This window comes from Mytilus edulis, chromosome 5 (genome assembly GCF_963676685.1).
Source record: "Mytilus edulis chromosome 5, xbMytEdul2.2, whole genome shotgun sequence".
Classification (NCBI taxonomy): Eukaryota; Metazoa; Mollusca; class Bivalvia; order Mytilida; family Mytilidae; genus Mytilus; species Mytilus edulis.
In genome coordinates, this window is record NC_092348.1 from 86,699,205 (window position 1) to 86,713,128 (window position 13,924).

At 34.1% G+C, this 13,924-nt stretch overlaps 1 protein-coding gene and 1 non-coding gene across 2 annotated transcripts; one reads left to right on the top strand and one right to left on the bottom strand.

Moving 5' to 3' along the window:
• Positions 1 to 1,685: 1,685 nt before the first annotated feature.
• On the bottom strand, positions 1,686 to 11,954 carry LOC139525287 (monocarboxylate transporter 14-like). The gene is made up of 4 exons (XM_071320489.1): positions 11,903 to 11,954; positions 4,125 to 4,238; positions 3,165 to 3,308; positions 1,686 to 1,957 (listed from the first exon to the last, which is right to left on the bottom strand). Exons 1-4 carry the CDS (start codon positions 11,952 to 11,954, stop codon positions 1,686 to 1,688), a joined length of 582 nt encoding a protein of 193 aa, XP_071176590.1.
• On the top strand, positions 11,817 to 11,951 carry LOC139525670 (U8 small nucleolar RNA). The gene has a single exon (XR_011665000.1). It is a non-coding gene; the product is annotated as a U8 small nucleolar RNA (small nucleolar RNA).
• Positions 11,955 to 13,924: the final 1,970 nt, after the last annotated feature.

Consider the following 13,924-nt stretch of genomic DNA (forward strand, 5'->3'; position numbering starts at 1 on the left):
CTAAGAGAACACCTATCCCTTGAAACATCATTAGAATTCCATAAGAATATTTAAGCTTATCCCTGCCTAAAATATCCACGATAACCACTGATTTTTGTGCCGTATACAACCCAGAAAACATTCCATATAATGCGCACGCTATAGCTAGTTGTGTAAATGTTTTGACTGAAGGTATCACAAAGGAAACTGTAACCTGACCAAACATAAGCGCATTAAAAAAATATACACGGTATGGTCTAACTAGTCGACAATCATATATAAAACCAGCTATGATCTTAGCTAAAGTTATAAAAACGGACGTAATTGCTAAGGTATATTCTGATCCAATTTTTCCAAGGACACCGATCTCCTCAGAAAAGGCTGGTAGAAATACAAACGCTGATTGTTCTGCTAATGTAGTTAGAAGCATTGTAATACAAAATCCTACAAATCTCATTTCTTTCAGTAAGGAAAAGTTAAATATTGGAGTTTTATCTTCATCGCATGTATATATTTCTTCCTTAGTTTCCTCGATTGTTATGCTGTTCTCAGGAATTGTTACAGCGACAGAAGACACATTGCAGCATTTGTTCTTTAATTCCGGTCGGATACGTGATCTGTAATGATATCAATGATTTACATATACAATGCACATTGGAATACAAATGATATTCAAAGGTATAGAATGACACCAAAGCTGTTTTAGAGATAGATGGTAAGTGAGAATGCATTGTGGCCTTGGAAGAACAAAGATAAGAAGAAAAAAACAAACATTACTCAATCCATCTCTAAAAAACAACTTCGGGGTCAATCATGTGCATTGTAAATCAATTTAAAAGAATAGTTATGTCAAATGTCATTAACAACGGTCCATATAATGTATGTATCAAACATTTATAATTTGGAAAAACTACTTTTCACATCAAATAATCAAAGTTCGTTTAAATAACATCACTAGCGCTTTCATACCTTTTGCAAAAATGTATTTTGATGTTCGTTTTCTGTATATTTTCATAAACTGCATCTAAGGTAATTGCCTTTTGAAACGTTGTTGTCCATCCCTGTTGTGTCATAAAATTTACGATTCTGTCAAAACCATTTTAAAGTTTCTTTTTGGTAGCTTCTTACTCTTCATGAATGTTTCCGTTGGATTTTATTTTTTTCATTTGTGTAAAACTGGCAGGTAAGCTTTTATGACGTTGTACATGTCAGGATTGCACGGATTCTGTGAATCGATGATTTAGTCTTTTGAACTTACCAGTATGACATCATATCTCCATGTATGACATCAAACTTTCATATCATACATTATAACATTGTATTTATGTTCCAGAACATAATAAAAACTTGACAAGAGGGAGATTTCAAGGTTAAAAGTGCGGTAGCTTTTTATACTATTGAAAAAATCACAAATGTCCGTTACATTGGACGAAATGTACACCGTCTTAACCTTTGAAAGTTACAAAGATCTAATGAATATCCAATGAACATGTCTTTATGATGTCTCATGATGCTGGATATGCCAATAAAAAAACGCAGTTTTCGGGTGATAAGAAATATATCTATTTATGCAATTAATATATAACAGAATACAACCATAAGAAAATGTTCATTAATAAACAGATATGAAGTATATATTTTGATTATTAATAATAATCATTACACAATGTTTTATACGCTTATATTATTTCGCAAAAAGTAAATAATTACCCTTTATTAGATTCACTGATCTTTTGGTTTACAAATAGTGGTCTCATCAGCGCTCCCATTACAACAATCTGTAGAGCAATTCCTCCCATTACAATGAAGGCTCCTTGGAAATCAAAGAATCTAAACAATAGAGGTACCAAAAGGGACATTGCAAATCGTCCTACATCACAACCAGTACCTGATAGTCCAGTCACCATACCTAGTTTTTTCTCAAAGTATATGCCTAACATAACTATGGATGGACAAAAAGCAAATGATCTTCCGATTCCTGAAATGACATCGGATTATATAATACATTATTGGACTCCAGCATGCAAGTGAACAGAATATAAGAATAACGTTGTAATAGCCGTACACATAATTTATCGACGTTTTACACTACAAACAAAATATTAGAATCCCATCCCATATATACTAAATCACCGACATCCGGTATAGATCAGATGTTGAAAACTATGACAATCATAGCACATTTTTTTTTTATTTCTATATTCATTATAGAACAAACAAAACAGAACAAAGTAAACAATAGTGCACTATATTATCTACAGGTAACCCTACTGTAATGATATGAAAAACCATTTTTATAAAGTAAGCTTTGGAATGCTCGCAAATAGCTGAGCTTTTGAAATTTTAAAAGACAGAACGTACGGCATATGTTCTGTCTTAACATTGGTTGAAATAGTATAATGGCAAACATCAACTAACAAATCCAATTATTGAAAGACAATAACAATCAAAACCAAGGAGTAAACAAAGACTCAAAAAAACAAAGGACATTTAAATCAACAGTTATAAATAATAAATAAGAAAAAACACGTAAAAATGTGTCAAGCAACATTAGAAAACATTTTATGACAAAAATACAGTTTGGTCTACAATGAGATAAGATAATTGTAAGATAATTCCTGAATGTTTTATTTCTTCTCCTATGTTTCTATTGCTGTATTCAAGACATTCAAACTTGTCGGACAAAAAACCGACAACGCCTTGGAATAACAAAATTTTAAAAAGCCTCTCAACTAATCTTAAAAAAGCATATCACGGATTTGCGACATAAAACAAAGAAGAACTATTGATTCGGCCATGAACAAAACACACAAATACAAAATGGTATACTAATATTGAGAATGGAAATGCGGAATGTGTCAAAGAGACAACAACCCGACCATAGAGCAGACAACAGCCGAAGGCCACCAATGGGTCTTAAAATTTTATTTTATTTTTTCCTTAAGTGATATTGTGAAATATTAGATGAGCCTTTCTAAACTTTACACTGGGACTCACAGCTAATATTTGACAGTATCAAAAGGCAGAAACTATAAAATCGGTATGCATTTATCTTTTTAAGAATATTGATAAGAAATTAATGTATGTTTTGTCACATCAATGTTATTTCTATTGTGTGATTTAAAAAAATGCTTAAATATCGTTGGATCAAAATTTGCATTAGACAGTAATTAAAAATAACAAACCTCCCAATATTCCAAAGCTCAGGAAGACATACATAACATTTGGTGATAGCCCCGTCAACACCATAGATAATGAAAGTATAACTCCGCTTGCCATAATCAGGACCCTCTCTGTAAATCTATTGCTTAAACCACTTGCTAATGGACCTGTAAAAATAAAAGATACAATACTTATATTATCAAAAACTTATCAAATATGCACCATAAAAAATGTGTATATGACAGGCTTATACTAGTATTTTATAACCAGATGAGAAATATAAGATATACAATGTAATAAGACATTTTCTGTTAGGATTTTTGTCCTGATAACTTCATGAAAAAAATGACACAATTCGATTATTTTTTCTTCTGATATTGAATCCTTGATTTCATAAATCTTCTATATTATTAACTCAATGATGGAACACTATATTTACAGGTATTTCTACTCGACTACTCCAAAACACCACAGTATCACAATCGATAGACACTGCCAGACGCGCGTTTAGACTACAGAAGATTCGAATTACAAACGTCCAATAAAGTTAAATAACATACGACGTTGAAAAGCATTGAGGACCCGAAATTCTTATAGGTATTGCCAAATAACTTTGGTAATCTATTTCTGGGGGAGAAAATAAATCAAAGTGTTGTAAACAGTTAATTTCTAAATTTTATTATATTATTAATAATTCATGTCAAGACTACAGTGACCTACATCAGCAGTGGCATCGATCAAAACTATGTACTAGTATACCAAATGAATGGCAATATGAGAGATAACTCATTATTGGAAATTCAAACTAATTCAAATAGTTAAAATTGAACGCTAGATAACCTTTACGTAGTTTCCTTTGGTTGGAGTGGAGGAGGAGGGGGGGGGGGGGGGCACTCTTGCTTATTAAGTTTCAAAATCGAAATATAATCATAAGGGGTCTTATGCATACTACCTGTTTGGTAAACTAGTAATTAGTAACATACCTAGTGACAGTCTTAATGCCGTTGCTAGTGACCCAAGCCAAGCTGTTAGTGCAGCCGATTGTTTATATCGATCTGTAAATTTTAAAAACAAGATACCAGATGCACCGTCTAGGCCTGAAATGGACATAGCAACTATAAACAATACACCCCATATAAATATAAAAGACATGAATAAAACAGCATACCTATGCATAGTTAGATAATAATTTGTCGTATAATATGTTTTTAACATCAATCTACTAAAAGTAACTGTATATATGACAAACCATTCAAATGATAATCATATTTTGATTTGCATTTATCGATTAAGGAACTTTCAACACAATGGAATGGACGTCAAGTTGGTTACTTATTCCCTATTCCCTATTCGTAAACTATTCCCTATTCCCTATTCGTTACCTTTTCGTTACTAATTCCCTATTCCCTATTCGTTACCTATTCGTTACTAATTCCCTATTCCCTATTCGTTACCTATTCGTTACCTATTCGTTACCTATTTCCTATTCCCTATTCGTTACCTATTCGTTACCTATTCCCTATTCCCTATTCATTACTTATCCGCTTATAATACGTTTGTAATACGTTGCACTTTTTAGAAAAGGATTTTCAATTGTCTTCATGTCTCTGGTGATAACAATGTGTTCTTAGAGATGAAATAACCCTGTTAGCGCGTATGTACCCGTTCCAGCGCTCGGATAATACCCTGTTACTTATTCGTTCCTTATTCGCTTATAAAACGTGTATTTTAAAAAAGAAATATTTTTGTGTCTCTGGTGGTAACTGTCGGTTCTTAGAGGTGAAATAACTCTAATAGAACATTTGTACCCGTTTCAGCGCTCGACTGATACCCTGTTACTTATTCGTTCCTTATTCGCTTTTAATACGCGTGGTATGCGTTGCACCTTGAAATAAATCGATGATCGATTGATGTCATGTCTTTGGCGGTAATTATGTGTTCTCTGAGGTGAAAAAACTTATAGCGCATATTTACCCGTTTCACTGCTACACTGATACCCTGTTACTTATTCGTTCCTTATTCGCTTATAAAACGTGTGTTATGCGTTGCACTTTAAAAAAGAATTATTTTTTTGTCTGTGGTGGTAACTGTCGGTTCTTAGAGGTGAAATCACTAAGAATACATTATAACCGCCGGAGACATGAACACCATTGAAAATCCTTTTCTAAAAGGTGCAACGTATAAAAAACGTATTATAAGCGAATAAGTAACGAATAAGTAACGAATAAGTAACAGGGTATTAACCGAACGCTGGAACTCCGGGGTACATACGCGCTAATAGGGTTATTTCATCTCTAAGAAGACATTGTTACCACCAGAGACATGAATACAATTGAAAATCCATTTCTAAAAGATGCAACGTATAACAAACGTATTATAAGCGAATAAGGAACGAATAAGAAACAGGGTATATACTATACGCTGGAACGGATACATACGCGCTAACAGGGTTATTTCATCTCTAAGAGCACACTGTTACCACTACAGACATGAACACAATTGAAAAAGGATTTTTTTCAAGGTGCAACGTATACCCCACGTATTAAAAGCGAATAAGTAACGAATAAGTAACAGGCTATTATCCGAGCGCTGGAACGGCTAATAGTTTTTTTTTCACTTCGGAGAACACATAATTACCGCCAGAGACATGAAAACACTCGATAATCGATTTATTTCCAGGTGCAACGTATACCACGCGTATTATAAGCGAATAAGGAACGAATAAGTAACAGGGTATCAGTCGAACGCTGAAACGGGTACATATGTTCTATTATGGTTATTTCACCTCTAAGAGCCGACAGTTACCACCGGAGACACAACAATATTTCTTTTTTAAAGTGCAACGCATAATACACATTTTATAAGCGAAGAAGGAACGAATAAGTAACAGGGTATCAGTGTAGCGCTGAAACGGGTACATATGCGCAAATAGGGTTTTTTCAACTTAGATAACACATAATTACCGCCAGAGACATGAAAACACTCGAGATAATCGATTTATTTCCAGGTGCAACGTATACCACGCGTATTATAAGCGAATAAGAAACGAATAAGTAACAGGGTATCAGTCGAGCGCTGAAACGGGTACATATGTTTTATTAGGGTTATTTCACCTCTAAAAACCGACAGTTACCGCCAGAGACACAAAAATATTTCTTTTTTAAAGTGAAACGCATAACACACGTTTTATAAGCGAAAAAGGAACGAATAAGTAACAGGGTATCAGTCGAGCGCTGAAACTGCTACATACGCGTTGATAGGGTTATATCACCTCTGAGACACGCAATCTACCACTAGAAACAAGAAAACAATTCAAAATCCTTTTTTTAAAAAGTGCAACGTATACCACGCGTATTAAAAGCGAATAAGGAACGAATAAGTAACAGGATATAAACCGAGCGCTGGAACGGATACATACGTGCTAATAGGGTGATTTCATCTCTAAGAACACATAGTTACCGCCAGAGACAAGAACACAATTGAAAATCATTTTCTAAAAGGTGCAACGTATAATACGCGTGTTATAAACAAGGCATTAGTCAAGCTCCGAAACGATGTACACCCCGCTAACATGTTTTATAGCTGACCATGGGCTTTGCTTATTGTTGAAGGTCGTATCATGACCTGTAGTTGTTAATTTCTGTGTCATTTTGGTCTATTGTGGTGAGTTGTCCCATTGGCGATCATACCACATCGTCTTTTTTATACAAGCGCTAAAAGGTGATTTCACTTCTTCGAAACAAGAACCAGATCTTCAAACATACGAATATAAAACATTTAAAAGGTAGAACGTATAAAATTCAAATAAGAAACAAATAAGTATCGAACATAAATCAACAGGATCGGTTGAGCAGAAACACATATAAATAGGTCATAAAAAGTTCATTTTACCTCAACAAATTTAGAACTATAACCAGAGATAAGAATATAAACAATTAAAAGGGGGAAAGGATATCAAAAATCGAATAAGTAACGAATAAGGAATAAGCAATAAGTAACGAATAGGTAATAAGGAATAAGTAACAAATAGGTCACGAATAAGTAACGAATAGGGAATAAGGAATTAGTAACGAATAGGGAATAGGGAATAAGTAACGAATAGGGAATAGGGAATAAGTAACGAATACTAGTAGGTAACGAATAGGGAATAGGGAGTTAGTAACGAATAGGTAACGAATAGGGAATTGGGAATAGGGAATAGGTAACGAATAGGGAATAGGGAATTAGTAACGAATAGATAACCAATAGGGAATAGGGAATAGGTAACGAATAGGTAACGAATAGGGAATAGGGAATAGGTAACGAATAGGGAATAGGGAGTCAGTAACGAATAGGTAACGAATAGGGAATAGGTCACGAATAGGTAACGAATAGGGAATAGGGAATTAGTAACGAATAGGTAACGAATAGGGAATAGGGAATTAGTAACGATTAGGTAACGAATAGGGAATAGGGAATAGGTAACGAATAGGTAACGAATAGGGAATAGGGAACAGGTAACGAATAGGGAATTGGGAGTTAGTAACGAATAGGTAACGAATAGGGAATAGGTAACGAATAGGTAACGAATAGGGAATAGGGAATTAGTAACGAATAGGTAACGAATAGGGAATAGGGAATAAGTAACGAATAGGTAACGAATGGGGAATAGGGAATAAGTAACGAATAGGTAACGAATAGGTAACGAATAGGTAACGAATAGGTAACGAATAGGGAATAGGGAATAGGGAGTTAGTAACGAATAGGTAACGAATAGGGAATAGGTAACGAATAGGGAATAGGGAATAGGTAACGAATAGGGAAAAGGGAATAGGTAACGAATAGGTAACGAATACGGAATAGGTAGAACGTATAAAATTCAAATAAGAAACAAATAAGTATCGAACATAAATCAACAGGATCGGTTGAGCAGAAACACATATAAATAGGTCATAAAAAGTTCATTTTACCTCAACAAATTTAGAACTATAACCAGAGATAAGAATATAAACAATTAAAAGGGGGAAAGGATATCAAAAATCGAATAAGTAACGAATAAGGAATAAGCAATAAGTAACGAATAGGTAATAAGGAATAAGTAACAAATAGGTCACGAATAAGTAACGAATAGGGAATAAGGAATTAGTAACGAATAGGGAATAGGGAATAAGTAACGAATAGGGAATAGGGAATAAGTAACGAATACTAGTAGGTAACGAATAGGGAATAGGGAGCTAGTAACGAATAGGTAACGAATAGGGAATTGGGAATAGGGAATAGGTAACGAATAGGGAATAGGGAATTAGTAACGAATAGATAACCAATAGGGAATAGGGAATAGGTAACGAATAGGGAATAGGGAATAGGTAACGAATAGGGAATAGGGAGTCAGTAACGAATAGGTAACGAATAGGGAATAGGTCACGAATAGGTAACGAATAGGGAATAGGGAATTAGTAACGAATAGGTAACGAATAGGGAATAGGGAATTAGTAACGATTAGGTAACGAATAGGGAATAGGGAATAGGTAACGAATAGGTAACGAATAGGGAATAGGGAACAGGTAACGAATAGGGAATAGGGAGTTAGTAACGAATAGGTAACGAATAGGGAATAGGTAACGAATAGGTAACGAATAGGGAATAGGGAATTAGTAACGAATAGGTAACGAATAGGGAATAGGGAATAGGTAACGAATAGGTAACGAATGGGGAATAGGGAATAAGTAACGAATAGGTAACGAATAGGTAACGAATAGGGAATAGGGAATAGGGAGTTAGTAACGAATAGGTAACGAATAGGGAATAGGTAACGAATAGGGAATAGGGAATAGGTAACGAATAGGGAAAAGGGAATAGGTAACGAATAGGTAACGAATACGGAATAGGGAATTAGTAACGAATAGGTAACGAATAGGGAATAGGGAATTAGTAAAGAATAGGTAACGAATAGGGAATAGGGAATAGGGAATAGGTAACGAATAGGGAATAGGGAATAGGGAATAGGTAACAAATAGGGAATAGGGAATATGTAACGAATAGGGAATAGGGAGTTAGTAACGAATAGGTAACGAATAGGGAATATGTAACGAATAGGGAATAGGGAATAGGTAACGAATAGGGAATAGGGAATATGTAACGAATAGGTAACGAATAGGGAATAGGGAATTAGTAACGAATAGGTAACGAATAGGTAACGAATAGGGAATAGGGAATAGGTAACGAATAGGTAACGAATAGGGAATAGGGAATAGGTAACGAATAGGTAACGAATAGGGAATAGGGAATATGTAACGAATAGGGAATAGGGAATAAGTAACCAACTTGACGTCCAGCGTTTTAATAAAATCTTATAACACTTATAGAATTGAGAATTGAATCGTGTAATATGTCTAAAAGACAACAACCTGATCAAAGAACAGACAACACCCATACGCTAAGTTTACATTTACGATGCACTTTATGCTCTTCAACTTTGTGCTAGTTTGGCTTTATTAATGTTTTGAGTGATATGAGCGTCACTGATGAGTCTTATGTAGACGAAACGCGCCTCTGACGTATTAACTTATAATCCTGGTATCTTTGATAACTACTTATGCTTATATATTAAATATTCTTACCAACTACAAGAAATTGTATCATAAAACTACTAAGTAAAACTATCCATCCCCATCCTCCGTCTGGTACCTCTTTGTTTATAGATTTGTTTACGTTGTCGTCCTCAAATAGAATCGACTCCTTAGAGAAGAGAAACTCGGACCAATTATCCCTTAGGTTTTGATGATACCTCGACGTGTTAATAAAACCGAAGCTCCTGCTCCTCTGGCCAGGTTTATTTTTGTAAACAATTGACGTGTCCGCGCTACTTTTACTTCTTTGTCTAACATGAGCTTGGCTTGAACGTCTTTGATTAAAACTTTTATCTTCGCAAATAAATGCATTATTTATATGTCCGGAATAAACATCCATTGAAAATTGAGAACGTGTTATTTTTATATCGTTAATTAAGCTATCACAAAAAAATACGTTAAGATTTGAATATTTAAAGAAAACTATGCGAGTACGAAGTTCTCAAAAGAATTTATATGCATTGCTTAAATTTTGAAAATGAAATGAGTGGATACAGTTTTTATGTAATTAAATGTATCAGTGAACCCAAACCAAACAACATTTTATCCACGTAGAACACGACGTCAATGTGTGTTTCAATTGTATTGACATGCTTTAAAACTTCAGATACAGCATTTTAGGAACATATACATGTACTTGTTAATACTTTTAACAAATTGTGTCGTATGTACATGATAACTGGTAAAGCTTATCTTTGTCGTCACATGTGAAGTTGTATTTTGATATTACGTGATATTTGGTTAACAACTTTTTACAATAAAATCTAAAAGTACATGATGTGTTTAATGTAGTAAACAGATCTGTGTTATTTTTTCAACGCAAACACATTGTTTTTTAAACGAGGACAACTCGGTGTTTACGTTCTTTAACATTTCTTTTGTCTGTTGATATCTTTTAAAAAAACATTCTTACTTTAAAGGAAAAAATATGACAAGTTAGTTCATGACATAAAAAGAGCACTACCAGCACATTAAAAGAAAACGTAAAAAAGCTGTGCATTATGTACTATTATTCATTTCAATGTTACCATGGTTACGTAAGAACTGACAACGCCTCAGCAAAAAAAAATCATAAGATAAACAACAGTTTTACCAAACACATTATAGAAAACAGAAAGACTGTGTCTCCTAATAGTCATGTTGATCTAATGTGCAACAGAAGGGTAAGCACAACCTGCACTACAAGTGACACCGATCGTGTTACAAATGTCATTTTAAAACTATGTGATAGGTCTAATTCAGAGATCAAATATGACGAAAAGATGACGGGATAGTGGTGACGACAATTGTTAATCTATGGTCCTGTAAAAGAGATAATTCATATATAATCATTAAATTAACCCGTGATAGCGTTCAAATTATGTTCGAAAGGATGACTTAAACTTCACCATTTGGAACTCTTGGTCTATTAACTTCCATGTAAGCAGTCACTCTCTATCAATGAAATCATGATTGAAAATACTAGCTTTAAAATATCGTATCAATAGGAAAACATATACTCAATATGTTGGCGCTGCTGTAATTTTTCTATATAGAAATTGAAAGTTAAAAAATAAAATTATCACATGTGTCGTAAAGTTGTTATAGATTTGGACTAGATATTGGTGATCATGGCAATGATTTTGACTGATCTATGAAAATAACATTATATAATAATCCACTTAGCATCACCTTTTTACATTTTTATTGTTTTGTTGTTTACCTTTCAAAGAAAATATACTAATACTGAAAATGAAAACCATTGGATTATGATAAAACATGACATTTTCATTTCATTTATTGTAATGTTCCAGAGTAAAAGTTTAAAAACAAATTCCATATACAAATTGGATTAATTCCCTTGTATTTTCGTGGATCAAAATATAATCTATATATATTATTCATTTCATTACATGAAATAAATTTTATTAACAAACTATACTTTGTGCAAAACATTATTTCAAAAATAATAAAAACCATAGTTGAAATTTCTATTGTATTTTATTTGAAATGTTTGTGCCCATATTAAACCTATATACAAAGTTATTCTGTGATATAGATTATTCAAAATTTAACAATGTTGTATCGTCATCAGGTAGAGTTAATTCTTACCTGCGGGGCTTCGGCCCTTCAGACACACGATGATATTGGGCGATGAGTTACCTGTGACTTACAACCCACAGATCCACTGGGACTTGCAACCCTCAGTGCTTCTAGTCTGATCATCTACCTGTTGACCTATGCAAATATACTCATCAATATTGAGAAACCATTTGAATAATTTTAAGCATGTCAACAAAATCAAACAGTAAATTATTAAACATTAGATCAATACAAAAGGTGAATAAGAGTGAAAGAACATCGGGTCTGAGAAATATTCTTTACTCGTGATATTCAGAAAAAGATTGAGATAATATCAAGCATGTGATGGGCCTAGCTATAATTGCAGCTGGTTCAAATTTAACCTTATAATTATTGAAAACATATAGAACGAATAATCTTTGCAGTATGTTCACTAAGACAATGAAATAATTTCACACAGTACATGACGTATGGTATGAAGTCGACAATTTACATTGCTTTTGAAGAACTCTGATCAAATACAGAGCTTTGAGTCAAATCACAGATTGAATTTGAGAGGGAAATCTTCAAACTGATGAATTAGTTGAAAGCACAGATCATAACATCTCGTTTGAATAGGAATTTCCCCACCAAAGTACAATTTGTTCGTTCCTAAAACAAAAAAACAAATCGAATCTAAACTTTTCGTTTTAATTAAGGGGTCATCCATACATTTTTGTAATTGTCAACCATTTTCCATAGTGTTCAAACGTACACTTGTGGGTGATAGGTGGGGCAGTTAAAATATCAACATTTAACCGTACTTTTTTTTTCTTTTTTTTTCCATTTTTCGCAGGGTTCGGTTTTTTATTACTGCGCAGGAGCCGTTTATCATCTAAACGTTTGAAAATAACCTCAAATTTTACATTAAAAGTAGCAGGTTTCAAAATATATATGGTACAGATTATTATATCTCTTTGGATTTGTTGAGGAAAGTAATACAAAAAAAGATATGTTAAAGTCCTAAAACCAATTATGAACACTTTGTTAATCATCATTTTTCAAAACACGATGGTTCTAGCCATACCCTTGTCAGTGAGGACAATGTATTCTGGCGAGACGGGTATAAGCAAACGACGATTGAACTCAAGGACACGACAAATGAGGGACGAAAGATACGAACGGGACAGTCAAACTCATAAATCTAAAACAAACTGACAACGCCATGGCTAAAAATGAAAAAGACAAACAAACAACAGCACACATGACACAACATCGAAAACTAAAGAATAAACAACACGAACCCCACCAAAAAAAATAGGGGTGATCTCAGGTGCTCCGGAAGGGTAATCAGATCCTGCTCCACATGTGGCACCCGTCGAGTTGCTTATTTGATAACAAATCCGGTAAATAGTATAATTCGGTAGGTCACATTCATGAACGGGAAGGGAATTGTAGATACGACGTAAGGAACATATCCGATATCATTTGTCAAACGGTTATTCCATAACGGTCAACCAACTCGTGATGGCGTTCGTAAAATTTACGTAGGGATGATTTCAACTTCACCATTTGGAACTCTTGGTTTAATAGCTTCCTTGTGAGCAGCAACCCTCTATCAAGAAAATCATGATAGGAAATGCAAGCACAAGAATATCGTTTCAATTGGGAGATATATACCCCGTATGCAGGTGCTGCTGGAATGTTGCTACCTAGAAATGGAAAGTTCACAATTGGAAAGCTGAAATCATCTCTTTTGTGGTAAAGTTTTGTTTTCAACCGACCCTCATTGTCAATGTCTAGATGTTAGTCAAGATATGAGGCCGACTTAACTGTATCTGTAGTATCCTTTATCTCTTTGTCGATGGGATAGATGCGTTCCACATAGTCACCAAATTTTGAATTATTTAGTGAAAGAACATCATCTATATAGCGGAAAGTAGAGTTAAAGGATATTGCTAACTTCTTATCTTTCTTCCTAAGAAGTTCCTGCATGAAGTCAGCCTCGTAATATTAAAGAAACAAGTCGGCAAGTAGAGGGGCACAGTTTGTTCCCATTGGAATGCCGACGGTCTGTTGAGAAACACGTCCTCCGAACGTAACAACTGTTGGCGCTACAACTCAAAAACAATATT

Excerpts from the sequence above, each read along its gene's own strand:
- LOC139525287 (XM_071320489.1), bottom strand. The coding sequence starts at position 11,954 with ATGATCAGACTAGAAGCACTGAGGGTTGCAAGTCCCAGTGGATCTGTG. Across the intron at positions 4,239-11,902 it reads TCCCAGTGGATCTGTGGGTT|GCCTAGACGGTGCATCTGGT; the intron begins GTAAGTCACAGG and ends TGTCCATTTCAG. Across the intron at positions 3,309-4,124 it reads GGCATTAAGACTGTCACTAG|GTCCATTAGCAAGTGGTTTA; the intron begins GTATGTTACTAA and ends TTATTTTTACAG.